This window comes from Bos mutus, chromosome 21, assembly GCF_027580195.1.
Source record: "Bos mutus isolate GX-2022 chromosome 21, NWIPB_WYAK_1.1, whole genome shotgun sequence".
Taxonomy (NCBI): Eukaryota; Metazoa; Chordata; class Mammalia; order Artiodactyla; family Bovidae; genus Bos; species Bos mutus.
Window position 1 is genome coordinate 27,393,297 of NC_091637.1, and position 13,964 is coordinate 27,407,260.

General features: G+C 53.6%; 1 protein-coding gene across 1 annotated transcript in view; it reads right to left on the reverse strand.

Annotated features, from left to right (window-relative positions):
* Nucleotides 1-397: 397 nt before the first annotated feature.
* Nucleotides 398-13,964, reverse strand: part of ENTREP2 (endosomal transmembrane epsin interactor 2) — a 241,340-nt gene continuing 227,773 nt past the window's right edge. The window contains exons 8-11 of the mRNA XM_070358170.1: nt 10,501-10,576; nt 6,118-6,336; nt 4,670-4,744; nt 398-3,612 (exon numbers count right to left, since the gene is read on the reverse strand). Coding sequence (XP_070214271.1) covers nt 3,293-3,612; nt 4,670-4,744; nt 6,118-6,336; nt 10,501-10,576 — 690 coding nt within the window. The 3' untranslated portion in view covers nt 398-3,292. The remainder of the gene's footprint in view (nt 3,613-4,669; nt 4,745-6,117; nt 6,337-10,500; nt 10,577-13,964) is intronic.

Genomic DNA, 13,964 nt, shown 5'->3' on the forward strand with positions numbered 1-13,964 from the left:
GCCTCAGCTCAGGGGGCCCAGGGGGCTGGCTCTGCAGTGCCCTGGATGAGGTAGGTGAAAAGGCTACAGTGGGGAAGCCCATGGCTAGCAAATGACATGGGGACAGGTGCCCCATCAAACAGTAACACATAAAAACAAAATTAAAGAGCGTTTTAAGCCAGCTTCAATCCCTCCCAGAAGCCAGGGTGCATCCCACGGAGAGACAGCTAGAGGCCAGCATCTGTGGGACCTACCTGTATCTAGGCACCTGTCTTGTCCTTGTCTCTAGAAGCATGTTAGGAAATGCATGTCAGGGGGCCAGGGGTGGTCACACTCCCTTCCTGGCTGTCCAGCCTGACCCTGGCTCGGGACCTGGTCACCAGCAGTGACACATGGTTCTCAGAGTCTGTCTGTCCTAGTCAGACCTCAGAGACACAGAGGCCAGAAATAGCTTTTATTAAAACACTGATCATTATGAAAACACCTTGAGGTACATTAAATACAGCCTGCCAGTTGTACAAACAGGCTTGAAAACAATTTCCTATAAATTCTGCCTTCATAGCAGCATCTGTGGATTGGTACAGCCAAGGGGAGAAAAACATCCATTTAAAATGAGATTTCTTTTCCATGGTTTGTTACAAGAATTTAATTTGTATCACTGTTGCCAGCTGAAGGGGCCCATAAGTCCTTGGAAAGGAAAGCTCCCTGATGTTTGACAAAGATTTGGGGTCCAGCACGCCCCCATCTCAGCATCCCTGTGGTGCCTGGGGAAGGAAAAACTCCCTGCGGTTTGACAAAGATTTAGGGTCCAGCACGCCCCCATCTCAGCATCCCTGTGGTGCCTGGGGGTGGGGGGTCTGATGGCAGTGTCCTGACAGGCTCTGGCTCCGAGGTAAGCCGGCCCTCTGGGGAAGGACGGGGAGTCAAGGGAGCAGAGGCACCAGACCCCATGCAGGGTGCATCCTGTGCCTCGGCTTCCACCATAGACCCTGGCGGCCCTCCTACTGGTGGTTAACCAGGGCAGGCAGCACAGGGCTGAGTGGGTGCGGGTGCAAAAGTGACGGGGGAACCAGCTTTCCCTGTGGCCAGGCACCCACATGGCCTGGGGCTAGGGTGCTCGATGCAGGGACCCTGGTTCCCGGATGTCACCGAGTAGAGTGGGGTTGAAGGTGCTGGGGCCCCAGCCTGCTGCCAGGCACTGCTCTCTTCCTGGGACCTTTCCTGGAAGCTGGGAGCCAAGCCCTGTGGGAGCCCACGTGGTTGCCAGGCCCTCAGGAGGTGCTAGTCCAGTGGAGCAGGATTCAATGCAGAGTCCTCATCCAGAAACTCTGAGTGTGAGAACGTGTCTGAGGACTGAGCATTGAGAACACCTAGATGACCGGCTTTGGGCCAGAGTGCCCACCTGCACCCAGGTGGAGGCACAGGCTGCGTCAGGTGTCCAGAGGCAAGAGATGTGTCCCCGTGCAGGGAGGTAATGCAGAGGACACGGAGCACCAGGCCAGGCCTCCTGGGGGGTCACCTGTCCGGCTGCTCAGTGACAGTTCCAATGCCCACAAGGTCAAGCCTCACTCGAGCGACAGCCACATCTGAGACTACAGGTTTAGCCTGGGAATCCACTGTGTGAGCCCCCAAGCCTAATGTGGGCCCCCCTGCCCACCCAGGTGAGCCCCCTGTAGCCTGCAAAGCTCTGGCTGCCACCCCACAGAGGCCCAGATGAAGAGGTGCAGGCTGGAGGCTCAGGGGAGACCCCTTGGAAAAACCATCAATTTACTATACCTACAGAGAGAGTGGCTTTGGGGACTTCAAAAACCCTCAGCTGAGAAAAATTAAGAGATTTTCATTTTACAGTCTGGATAAAGTGCTCATAAATTCATCTCTGGGATGTCTCGAGTGGAGAAGTTCCAGCTGTCATCAGAGGCCTGAGTAGATATTGGTCCAGTTCTTACCTCTGGGAGGCGGTGATCAATGATAATGTGACTGAAACAAAGTGTTCACAGCTGACTGTCACCTGGGCTTCCTACCTTGGGGTCCAGGGGCTCCTCTGGGTGTCTGGGCTGGAAACACTCTCCCAGCCACCCTCTCCCCACTCCCTGACACACCCCAGCACACTGGCCCAGGCTGCTGGACCCCTGGCAGTGTGGGCACCTATCTGGCCCAACCCCTACACTCCCTGTGTTGGGCCCGTGGGTTGAGGACTGTGGGATTCAGCTGTCTTGTCTCACAGGAGCCACCAGCCACAGTCCAGGATGACACAGGTGTCCCTGTGGCTGCAGAAAGTTGAGGATGGTGCTGCCTTGGGGCCATGGTTGAGAAGTAGCTGCTGCTGAGGTCACCAGAGCCAGGGGTCCAGGGGGGTGGCACGAAGGTCCGGGGCCCCCAAGGAGGCCTTTGCACACTCAGGGTGGGGTTTATGGAAAGGGATGGACAGCCCGCATCTTCCAAAGCAGATGCAGCTGCTGCTCAGCTGGGGAAGGGGCTGCTCTGGGTCATGAGATCCCTTGAGGCCAGTCTGGCCAAGGCAGATGCGGGAGAACCCTGGGGGCATCCACAGGGGCTTGCTATTCCAGGACAAAGTGCTCTGTGCCGAGCGGGTTAAAAAGACAGCGAAGAGGCTGCCAGAGAGGAAGCAGGGAAGATGCTCTGGTTGGCGGTGGGTGGAGCAGGGAGGGGTTGCCAAGGAGACAAGGTGATGGGGGTCTCTCAGAGCCCCTAGTCCCAGCCATCTGTCCCCCAGGGTGGCTGGGCCACTGGGGTGTCCCTCATTGTGTATGTGTTCACCAGATGTGGTGGCCGTGTGGCCCTTCGGGCAGATGGCTGAGCCCAGGATGCCATCTGGGCTAGAATTACTTAATTTCCTTAACAATCAGCATCTGAGACCGGGTAGATCATGGATACAAACCACAAGGGAAAATGGACTCACTGCCTAATGCCCTGCTTGACCCACTTAAACACTAAATTAAGTCAGGAGTGGGGGGGATCCTGCTCCTCCACGGCCCCAACCTTGAAGACTGAAGTTCAGCTAGATGCACGACCCTGTCACTGGATTCCTGTTGCTCAGCTCGTTGAAGGCGCCATCTGCCTGACAGCACCAAGGATTCACAAGGGACACGGGAGAGTCGTCTGCTGTGTCACTGGGCTAGGTAGGAAGTGTCACCCCCAGAGAACAGTGGACAGGGTTCTCATCCAGGGCAGAGCAGCTGTTTCCTGCCTGAACCACCCTGGATCGCAGCCTCTCCCCACACGCTCGGTGCCCCCGTGGGGACTCAGGCACCAGTTCATGCGCATCTGTGTCCACGCCCAAACGGAGGCGCTGTCACAGCTGGCCCAGGACACGGGTGCTGAGGACAGCCTCCTCCATGAGGCACTCCTCAGGGGGCACAGCTGAGCGGGCAGAGCCCACCACGTGCCTCACCTCCACGGGCAGGGAGCTGCTCGAGTGCTCCAAGAACTTGGCCACCAAGACCCTGGCGTCCTCAAAGGCCTTGCTGTCCACTAAGGAGCGCAGCCGCTCTTTGGAAACTGTCTGTAAGGCCTCTGGCGTTGACCGCGGGTCTGCTTTCCAGGCGTCTGATTCCCTGGGTGAGAGTTGGTGCCGAAAGGTGTAGGCGGCCGTGATTGAGTGAGACAGGGTCGCTGAAAATTGGGGGAAAGACACAATCTGAGAACAACGGACACAAAACAGAAGGCAGCCGTCCAGGAATTCCTTGAAAAGCAAACACAGGGATGATTTGGACAAACTCTGCCCAGATTCCCGTGTCCCAGCCTGGTCCTCACTTCCTGTGTCCCTCTGTGCCTGGCCCCTCGCACCCCTGAGTTCAGCCTGCATTAATCTAGAGGGGCTGCAGCCTCCTGGAGCTGAAGGGCTGGGGATGGGAGGGTGGGATTCAAAGCTTGCTGGCGAGATAGGGGCTGGGCAGGGGTCTCAGTTCTCTGCTGGAATTCACAAGCATTGTGTGTGTTGGGGGGATGGGGTGTGATGCCCCTTCTCAGCCTTCCCCAGCTCCATGACCTTTGCCCTTGAGGGCTGGACGGCATCTGAACACACATCTGCCTGGAGAGCAGAGCAGAGGGTGGCAGAGGGCAGTGAGAGTCCCTCCCCATGTCAAGCACAGACAGCAGCCATGCCTCTCGAGGCAGCCAGCCCAGGGCCCAGGGCCCCCATGCCAAGGGTGGGGAAATGACACCAGCTCCCAGTAGGGTCGTGGCCTCTCTGGATGACCCACAGAAAGAACCCCGTCAAGGAACCCAGCTCCAGGCGGTCAGCTGTGATGAGTTGCCAAGGACCAGCCTAAGGCCCGGCCTGCCCCATCTATGTTGCAGGTCACACAAGAGAACACATTCTGGGTGGTCTGGGGTGTGTTTTGTGGCAGTGAGCAATCCTGGTAATGAAGCATGAGAAACTGTACAAGACTCACACATGGGGGCTGGGGGCCTCTCCCCTCCAAATAGAAACTCATAAATACAGTAAAACCAGTGATAAATCAGGTGTAGCCTCTAATAAAGCCCACCAAGAGAGTGGGGAATGGTGGAGGGCAGCCCATCTTCCAAACCCAGAGGGCTGGGTCTTCTACATGCCTGGACCACTCTGGGAGGGGCTGGCTGGGTTTAGACACAAGGCAGCTGAGGACCACTGGTACTTCCGCCCCCTGCACAGAAGTTATCAAAGGGTTTCAGAAAAGGGGTGTCTCACCAGTCCCCAGTGCTGCTCGGGACAGTCCTGCTTCGAGGTCCTGGCTGCAGGATGGGGTGTGTGAAGAGGCATCACCTTAACCAGAAAGAGTTCAGTTAATACATAGCCCAGGGGGAAGGAATTCCCGATAATACTATAGTGACCCTCCTGTGTCTAAGATGGACATCAGAGGTAAGGCCAGCAGTGGAGACCCCTGAATATAAACCCGGGGGAGGAGGTCCCCTGGCCTGTCACTTTCTCAGCACAGCCTCAGCAAAGGGCAGCCAGCTGACACCACTGACAAACCCAGAGCCCTTCATCCCAATCCCCATCCACATCTGGGGGTCCAGGCGCCTGGGAGGCACGTGCTTTTGATGAACAAAACAGTAACTGTCAGAGGTGACAGCATGGAGAGGCAATCACAGGGGTGACAGCTTGTAAGCAAGCCATCACTGCTCTTTAGATCCATCCCTAATATGTCAGGGTTTGCAGTGCATGAGCTTCACTGGAGGGGTGGGGAGCAGGGACCCCAATTGGGTGGTGGTAGCCCTAAGGGGCTTAGAAACATCTGAGCCAGGAGCATGTGAGCAGCCGGTGCGTCCTCAGGAGAAGGTTGTGGGGGAGGTGGTGGGTGAGCTGGCGGGGGTGCAGGAGGGATGGGAGGGGTGCTGACCAGGAGCGGCAGAGGCACTGCCTGTACTTTCCAGTGGGGCACCTCAGGCAGTGACATGGGTGGACACTGGCTCCATGCAGGGATGGGGTTCTCCTGGGGGCAGGATGGGATCTAATCCACCTGGGGTTCAGCTGGACAAGACCATTGACTGGTCCAGGAGCCACTGGTCTCCTCTGACTTCTTTCACTGTATGGACAAGTCCCCACAGCGATGGTACTTGTGGTCAAGGGCCTCCCAACTTTTAGTGGCACAGACCCAGGAGGAGGTGGGGGTCCTCCAACTTCAGGATGTATGAGACCCCCTAGGGTGTGCTGTTGGACTGCAAGGTGCAGGACCCTGGGGCCAGGTCTCCCATCCTGGGGGCGCCTAATGTCATGTGGACAATGCTGACCTGACCCAGCGTGCTCACGATGTGTCGATGCAGCCAGGTCTTACGTGGCTCCTTGTCCCACCAGATCCCTCAGCAGACACAGGCACTTCCCACAAGTGTATAACCCAGGCTGGTCCTGGCGGGGGAGTCACCCAGGCTGAGACGGATACAGACTGTGGGCTCTGCCTGACCGGAGGCCTCACAGGCCCCAAAGCTGGTGTGAAGCCTGCAGGTTAACGCCAAGGCTGGCAGACCTGCCCAGAAGGCTGTCATCTCCTTGAACCTCCGTCTGCCTGCCTTCCTCCCTGACTGAGCAGCAAGCTCAGTCGGAGCACAGCAGAAGTTGCAGGCTGGCCATCCCCCTTCCAGGCTTCGGACATCAAGTTCACATTGCCCATGTGGACAGAGGGGCCGGGGCCGCTGTACCTGTCGTCCTGGACGTGCATGAAGTGGGGTCACTGATGGAGCGGGCCATGCGCCTGGGACCTGGCCGCACCCGTGTGCCCTTGTGGGGGCCCTCGGGGGACGTGTGGTGGGGATGCGGGGTAGGTAGCGGGGTGCCCGTGGGGTTGTCGGGGGACAGGTGGCTCAGGCCAGGAGCAGCGCTGCCCTCGGAGGCCAGGAGGCTGGAGCTGTCAGTCAGTGCTGCAAAGAAAGGGACCCGAGTTAGTGCTGGTGACTACCGAGCCCCCCACCATGAGGGAGAGTGTCCTCCAGAGTCCTCCCAGGGGGCAGTTGCAGCCCACCCTCCAAACTCCAAGCCTGGAAAAAACCCTGTCATTGTGTGAGGCTGATAGTGCTCCGTGTGGAAAGGAGGGGGACCAGAATCACTCCAGGAGGGCCATGGGCTCCACAAGAGATTCCAAGTCAGAAACCAGCTGCACCTCCCATCCAGGGCATCCTGGGGCGGGGAGTCTGAAGCACAGGAAGGTGCACAGGAAGGGTCTCTCGCTCCAAGGGCAGGGCCTGTGCAGAGAGAGGTGGGGGCTTGAGGGACCCTAGCACCCCCAGCCAGGTTCCAGTGGGTCTGAGAACCTGTCTACCCCCACACAGGCCCAGAGTGCAGCCCCTCATCAGGCAGGGGGTTAGCCCAGCCCTGACCACTCTGGAGGTGGCCTGGCACCAGGTATTGAACAAGCTGCCCTGACGCCCCAGGTGTGAGAACTGCTGCTCAGGCCGGGTTCCACCCCTTGCTTCTCCACAGGTGGCCCTGAGGCGGGACTGGACCAGGATCCATCTAAACAGGGTCCCCAGCAGACCTGTATGCACACCAGGGCCTGAGGACCACCTCACTGCCCTGCCTCCTGACTGAAGTAGATGTTCAAGTTGAGCGGCCCACTTGGGGGACATGTGATAAGAACCACAGCAGCTCGAACTCCTGCAGGGAGGTGAGGGGAAGCTTTGGGGTCGTTCTTTCCTCTCCTTCCTGTGGGTGCTGGGGGAGCCTCTCTATTCCCAGAGGTCCCAAGTGCCCCACATCCATGCACATCCTGTGCCCAGGGCCCACCCAGTCACCCCCAGTCCCTGGACAAAGATATGCAGCTGAGAGAGGGTGGGAAAGACGTGACAGGCGGCCAAGCGGGAGCTGGCTGACATGACCCTGTCCTGCAGCACCTGCGCTCAGCCACCCCCCTGCCCCACTCTCCACTGCTGCCGCCCAAGAGGTGGTTTGAAACCATCAGTCCCATCTGTCCATTTGGAAAAACAAAGATGAGCCAGATCTCACAGATTACATTAAAAAAAAAAAAATCTTCAGGATCATCAACACTTTCCTTCTTTAAGATACTGTAAGAAGAAAATATGTAAGAATAAACCTGCAGCCATGGGGTGGAGAAAGATTTTATAAACATGATATTGATAGAAACCATAAAGGAAAAGCCTGATACATTTGACAACAGAAGGAATGGCAAACTTGTGTATGGTGAAGGCCTCGTTAACAGACTTTGGAAACAAAGCCTGAACGGGGAAAGCAAGCCTGTCATTAACAGGAAAACTGTCGCTCTTACACATTTCCTCACTTCTCTATTTAGCAAATATTTTTCTTATTTGTTGTTATTGTTGTTTAGTTGCTAAGTTGTATCTGACTCTGCGACTCCATGAACAGGAATATGGAAAACCATGAATATGAACTCCATGCCAGGCTCCTCTGTTCATGGGATTTCACGGGAAAGAATACTGGAGTGGGGTGCCAATTCCTTCTCCAATTTTTCTTATAAATCTAAAAAAAAATAACTTCTAGAGAAAAAAATGGACCCCCAAACAGACCTACAAGTTGATGATAAACATGTAAAAACTTGACACTCACACAATCCTGTGTGTGTCAAGTTCACCTTTAAGAGTGGTTAAGGTCCCCAGGAGTGACAATGTCTGGGGGGGGGGTGCGGGGTTTGTAACAAGCAACAAGCACCCTTGGTGGGAACATGAACTTGTAATAAAACCTTTCCAGGACACAGTGTGGTCAATATCCCCAAGTCCATGTTCCCCTGGACTTGGCAGTTTTCCTCACTGGAATTTATCCCAAGAAAATAATTGGGCAAGGGCCCAAAATCAAGTGTATAAATGTAGGAAAGAAAGAACACTTTCCTGTTTCATTAGAAAAGTTTAGACCTAGACATTGTCGTCATAAGTACTATAAAATCTTTTCAAGACTACCCAGCAGAGTGTTAAAAGTCTTTTGAATAGTATTCATTCCTGTGGACTCTGATCCCAATTTCCCCTCTCTTTTACCGCTTTATTGGGGTGTAATCTGTATGCAAAAGCCCTGTATATACTTAATGTATATAATTTGATGAGATGGGACATATGCACACAAAATTGATTCCAAGTTTCTCAATGTCAGTGAAAGTCCAGTGATTGAGTTCCTCAAGGACATGCAGTCACAGAGAGACAAATGTGACTTATCTCTGAATATATGTCGTTAATAGAAACCTGATAAAATTAGAACAACATTGCAGGAAAAACTGATGGTCCAAGGCTGATAACTCTTTTCTGCACACCGCCCTCAACTCCTTGGCTTGTGTCGTGTGACTATATCTTTGGGCTTCCCAGGTGGCTCAGAAGGTAAAGAACCTGCCTGCAGTGCAAGAGTCATGGGTTTGATTGCTGGGTCAGGAAGATCCCCTGGAGAAGGAAATGGCAACCCACTCCAGTATTCTTGTCTGGAGAATTCCATGGACACAGGAGCCTGGTGGGCTACAGTCCATAGGGTCACAAAGAGTCGGACAGGACTGAAGCGACTTAGCACGCACGCATGCAATAAATGCGTTCAGCAAGGTTGTCCAATTTGAGGTGAACACATGAGTGAATCCCCTGAGTCACAGTCAGTCACACATACTGACCATGAACATGCGGAAACCAAAGGTGTAAATCCAGTGCCGATGACAAGCTGCTCCAGAGAAAATGAAACATGTAACACGCACACCAACAAAACCTGCCCAGGATCTGTAGGTGAAAATGATACTGTGAAACCACAGTGAAACCCACAGAGACAGACTGTGTTCCTGCCTTGGAAGACTCAGCTTTAGAAAGATGGTGATCCCCTAAAATACTGAACAAATGAACTTATTCTACACTGTGTTCCTGCCTTGGAAGACTCAGCTTTAGAAAGATGGTGATCCCCTAAAATACTGAACAAATGAACTTATTCTACACAGACTCAGATATAGAGATCAGACTTGTGGTTGCCAAGGGGGAAAGGGAGTCAGAGGTGGGAAGGACTGGGAGTTTGGGATTAGCAGATGCAAACTAGTATGTAGAGACTGGACAAACAAGAAGGTTCTAATGTATGACACAGGGACCTGTATTCATTATCCTGGATAAACCACATGGAAAAGAATATGAAAAAAGAATGTGTGTATATGTATAACAGAGTCACTTTGCTGTGCAGCAGAAATTAACACAATATTGTAAAAAAAAAAAAAAAGATAGTGATTCTGTTCAAATAGCTGCACAGGTTTAATGTGATTCCTATCAAGATCCCAATAAGATACAGGTGAACTGATTGGCTATGAAAAGATTCTTTCTCCTTGGAAGAAAAGCTATGACAAACCTTGACAGTGTACTCAAAAGCAGAGATACCACTTTTCCGACAAAGGTCTGTACAGTAAAAGCTATGGTTTTTCCAGTAGTCATGTATGGATGTGAGAGTTGGACCATAAAGAAGGCTGAGCACTGAAGGACTGATGCTTTTCCACTATGGTGTTGGAGAAGACTCGTGAGAGTCCCTTGGACTCAAGGAGATCAAACCAGTCAATCCTAAAGGAAATCAATCCTGCATATTCACTGGAAGGACTGATGCTGAAGCTCCAATCCCTTGGTCATCTGATTGGAAGAGCCAGCCTGTTGGAAAAGACCCTGATGCTGGGAAAGATTGAAGGCAGAAGAAGGGGATGACAGAGGACAAGATGGTTGGATGGCATCACTGACTCAATGGATGTGAGTTTGGGCACACTTTGGGAGACAGTGAAGGACAGGGAAGCTTGGTGTGCTGCAGTCCATGGGGTCCCAAAGAGTCGGACACGACTAAGAGACTGAACAACAGCAGCAAATGAGGGAAAGGGCGCTGGGGTGAGCGGAGTGGACAAAGCCCCCTGGGGAAAGTATGAGGTTCCCAGGTCTGACCAGTGGGGCAGAGGAGGAGGATGTGTGGAACCTCCCCTGTACCTAGCAGGAGTGGCTCCAGCAGCTCCCATCCCTTCAAGAGGAGGAGAGAGAGGATGTAACAGGAGGAGAAGAGAAGAAAAAGGGAGGAGGAGACACGCCTGGAAAACTACCACCTTAAGTGTTTCAGACTGAAGAGGATGTACTTACCTTGTGAGCTGAAGCCCGCAGCGACGTCGGGGTCCCCGGGGCCGGGTTCAGTCACTTGCGGCTCCGTGCTCGGGAGCTGCAGTGGGAAATGGGATGTGGGTGGTCTGCTGTCTGAAGGGTGCATCACAGCCACCTCTAGAAAGGCAGGTTGACCCCAGAGCTCGTCTTCCACAGACATGTAAGCAGGGCTCCAATCTTCTCCCCTGAATGTGTGGGGTGGGTGGAGGGAGACGCCATTTCCCAGACTGAAGCTCCTTCCTTGGACCTTCTGCACTCAACCGTGTGCTCACCCTGAGAGCCCACCCTGAGTCCACTCGCCTTCCACTCACAGGCACTGTCTGGGACTGATGGAGGTCACATGGTCCCTGCCTCACCAGAAGCAACAGGACAGCCCTTCCCTCACCGCCACCCCCTCCTCTCTCCCTGCCCTCATCCTGGGAAGAGAAGGACCATGGCACCAACACTCATGGCACCACAGTGCTCTGGGCTAGCAGTATGCACACAGGCAGGCACTGAACACGCTCCGCACTCCCCAGGGCTGCGTGCACCCGGCCTCCTCCTCTGCCGTCCCCTCACACGTGGGGTCAGGAGGCTGCTCCCAAGGCCAGGGGTCCAGGTGCACACGGAGCGTGTGCCAGGTTGATGCAGGCCCCCAAGCCCAGTGGAGGGGGTGGCTGTGAAACTCGAATCAGGGTGCACGGTCCTCACACTTTTGCAGCTTTCTTCTTGAATGACTGTAAGGCCCAGAGAGGCCTTGGGAGTGTGAGGGGAGAAACCAGCCTCCTCTGCTGAGCAGGGATGGGGCACGTCTGCTCTTTGACCACCCGCTTTGGGCTGGGATCCGCCCCAGGCTAGTGCATCTATGCCCTCCCTGCTTCAGGGCACAGCAGCCTCTCCCCTCCCCAGCCATGCACCTGAAGGCATGAACCCGTGTGCACTGACCCTGTGCCCCTCATGAACACCATCCCTGGGTCCTCGTGGGGTTGGCCAGCAGGGCTGGCCAGTAATGGGCTGGTGGAGGCTGGGAAGGTCAGGCGGGCTCTGTGGCGGGCCTGGTTCCAGCTCAGTAATTACATTTCTGTCTCCCTCCTGCTCAATCGAAAGCTTATAGTGGGTGCCCACCTTTCCTTTGTCAAGCAAGCGGGGGGATAGGCTACTGGCCCCCACCCCACTCCACCCCACCAGAGGGGTGAGCTGCACACCCACAGGGATCAGACAGGGAGGTGCCCCAATGGTCCCTTGAATCCCACATGTATATAATACCATCCAGCACTCAGCACTCCCTCTCTGCCAGGGAAGGGTTGGTTGGGGTGAATTCACAACATCCACACCAGGTAACCTGTGTGGGAAATCTGTGTCAAGAATCTCTAGCCAGGGACATCCGTGGTGGTCCAGTGGCTAAGACTCTGTGCTCCCAGTGCAGGCGGGCCTGGGTTCAATCCCTGGTCAGGGAACTAGATCTCACAGGCAGCAACTAAAAGTTCTCATGCTACAACTAAAGATTCCACACCCTGAAACAACAACAAAAAGATTCCACACGCCACCAAAGAAGATCAAAGATCCCACATTCGGCAACTAAGACTTTTTTTGTGATTTTTGCAGGAAGCGGTTTTTTTTTTTTTTAAATATTTATTTATTTGGCAACTAAGATCGGGTGCAGCCAAATAAATAAATATTAAAAAAAACAACATCAAAACAGCCCCCTTCAAAATCACAAAAAAAGGACAGTGCCCAGAGGTTCATTTCCTAACTCTTGCCTGTATCTAACCTTTTTGACTCCCTTTTTTTTTTTTGTAGGAGTGGGTGGCAACTTCAGGCTTGAAAATAAAAAGCTTCTGGCAATAAAGAAATATAAATAAAACAAGAGAAGTAAAATACACGGCAAGACAAGGTCAGGAGGAAATTGGATTCATGTCATGTTTTGCAGAAGCGGCACCGGCTTCTCTCTGGCTCACAGTCAAACCTGGTGTCAAGAGGAGACAGTTCCTGGGAGCAGGGCATCCATCACCCTGGTGAGCAGGGTGTCAGGGTTGAACTTGAACGTGCCCCGCCCTCACCACCCCATGTCCAAGGCCACCTGGACACAGCTCAGCTGTGGGGGAATGGCTGCTCACTTCAACCAGCATTGTCGGTGAAATACAGAGGCAGTGGAAGAAATATATTTGCAGCATAGAATTGGAGCTGAAATTTGAGTTTAGCAATAAAGGCTCATAACAGCTCCCACAGGACAGAGGGTGAAAGGGCTGGGAAAGGAGAGGCTGCATGAATGATGTAATGTGGATGCTCTGATGCCTGCATTTGTTTATTCCCAGATGTGTTGTTTTGACCACTTATCGTAACTGAAAAGTCAATTGGCATTTAGGCAAATAAGCAAAGTTTCCCCATCTCCCTTTCTTGCAGGAAGCTGGGGCTAACACGTCTTGTGTGGAAACTCTGCCCTATGTCTGTAACAAGTTTCCTACTCCTGGCTGAGGTCAGGCAGCTGTATCCTAGGTTCACAGAGCACTGTCCTTGGGTCGGGGTGGGGGCAGTTATCAGCAATCGAGGAAAAGGGGCATTAAGGTTTTGGGCTCATGTTCCAAAACAATCTTTCAAGATACTTGACTTACAGGTTTTCAAATGTAAAAGTCGTTTTGTCTGAAAATACAAATAATAACTTTGAGGCCTTGGGGTTGGACACAGCTCTGTCATGTCCCTCACCTTTCTCACAACTTCTGGCCCCACCCACTGTATTGCCACCAAAATCCCCAAAGCCCTGTTAGGTCACATCCACCCCAGATGCTCAGGTGCTCAAAGGAAGGTCTACAGTGTGGCGTCCAGGGTCATCAATCAGCATCCACATCATTCCTGTGAACCCTCTTCCTGCCCCCTAGGCCTCCACGAGGAGCTGCTCTGGCTCACAAGCCCCATCCACCCACAATGGCCCAGCTGGCCCTTCCTCCGAGGCCACAGAGAAGTCCATTCGTCCCTGTCCTGTGACCCTGAGGAAGGGGACCCCATTCACCTCTGGATCATGGAAACTGTGAACCAGTGCACGGTATTACGGACCCCCCGGATCACGTGCAGGACATCAACCTGGCAAATTTGCCCACTTTCCTGTTGTAGAAAGAAACTCCCTGCTTCCAGTCCTGCCCCAAGCTCAGGCCACGGAGAAGAGAGCTCATCGCAGACCAAATCAGAACGGAACCTGAATGAGGCCAAAACACATGGTCAAAATGAACATGCTGAGTTCGGAGGTGGGGGGGAGGCATGTTTCTTTCCAAGTCAAAAATCTATTGAGATGCGTGGCCTCTGCTCTGCTCAGACTTGCACGGCGTCTGCTTGTCTTTCCAGGGGCAGTTGTCTTCCTCTCTTTATCCAAAGGAGCACAAATAGGCAATTTATACACATCTGACCTAACAAGGGTGTAATTAACCTTCTCATCTTCTGGGGAGAGGGGCTCGTGCTTTAAGGGAGCTGCTCCT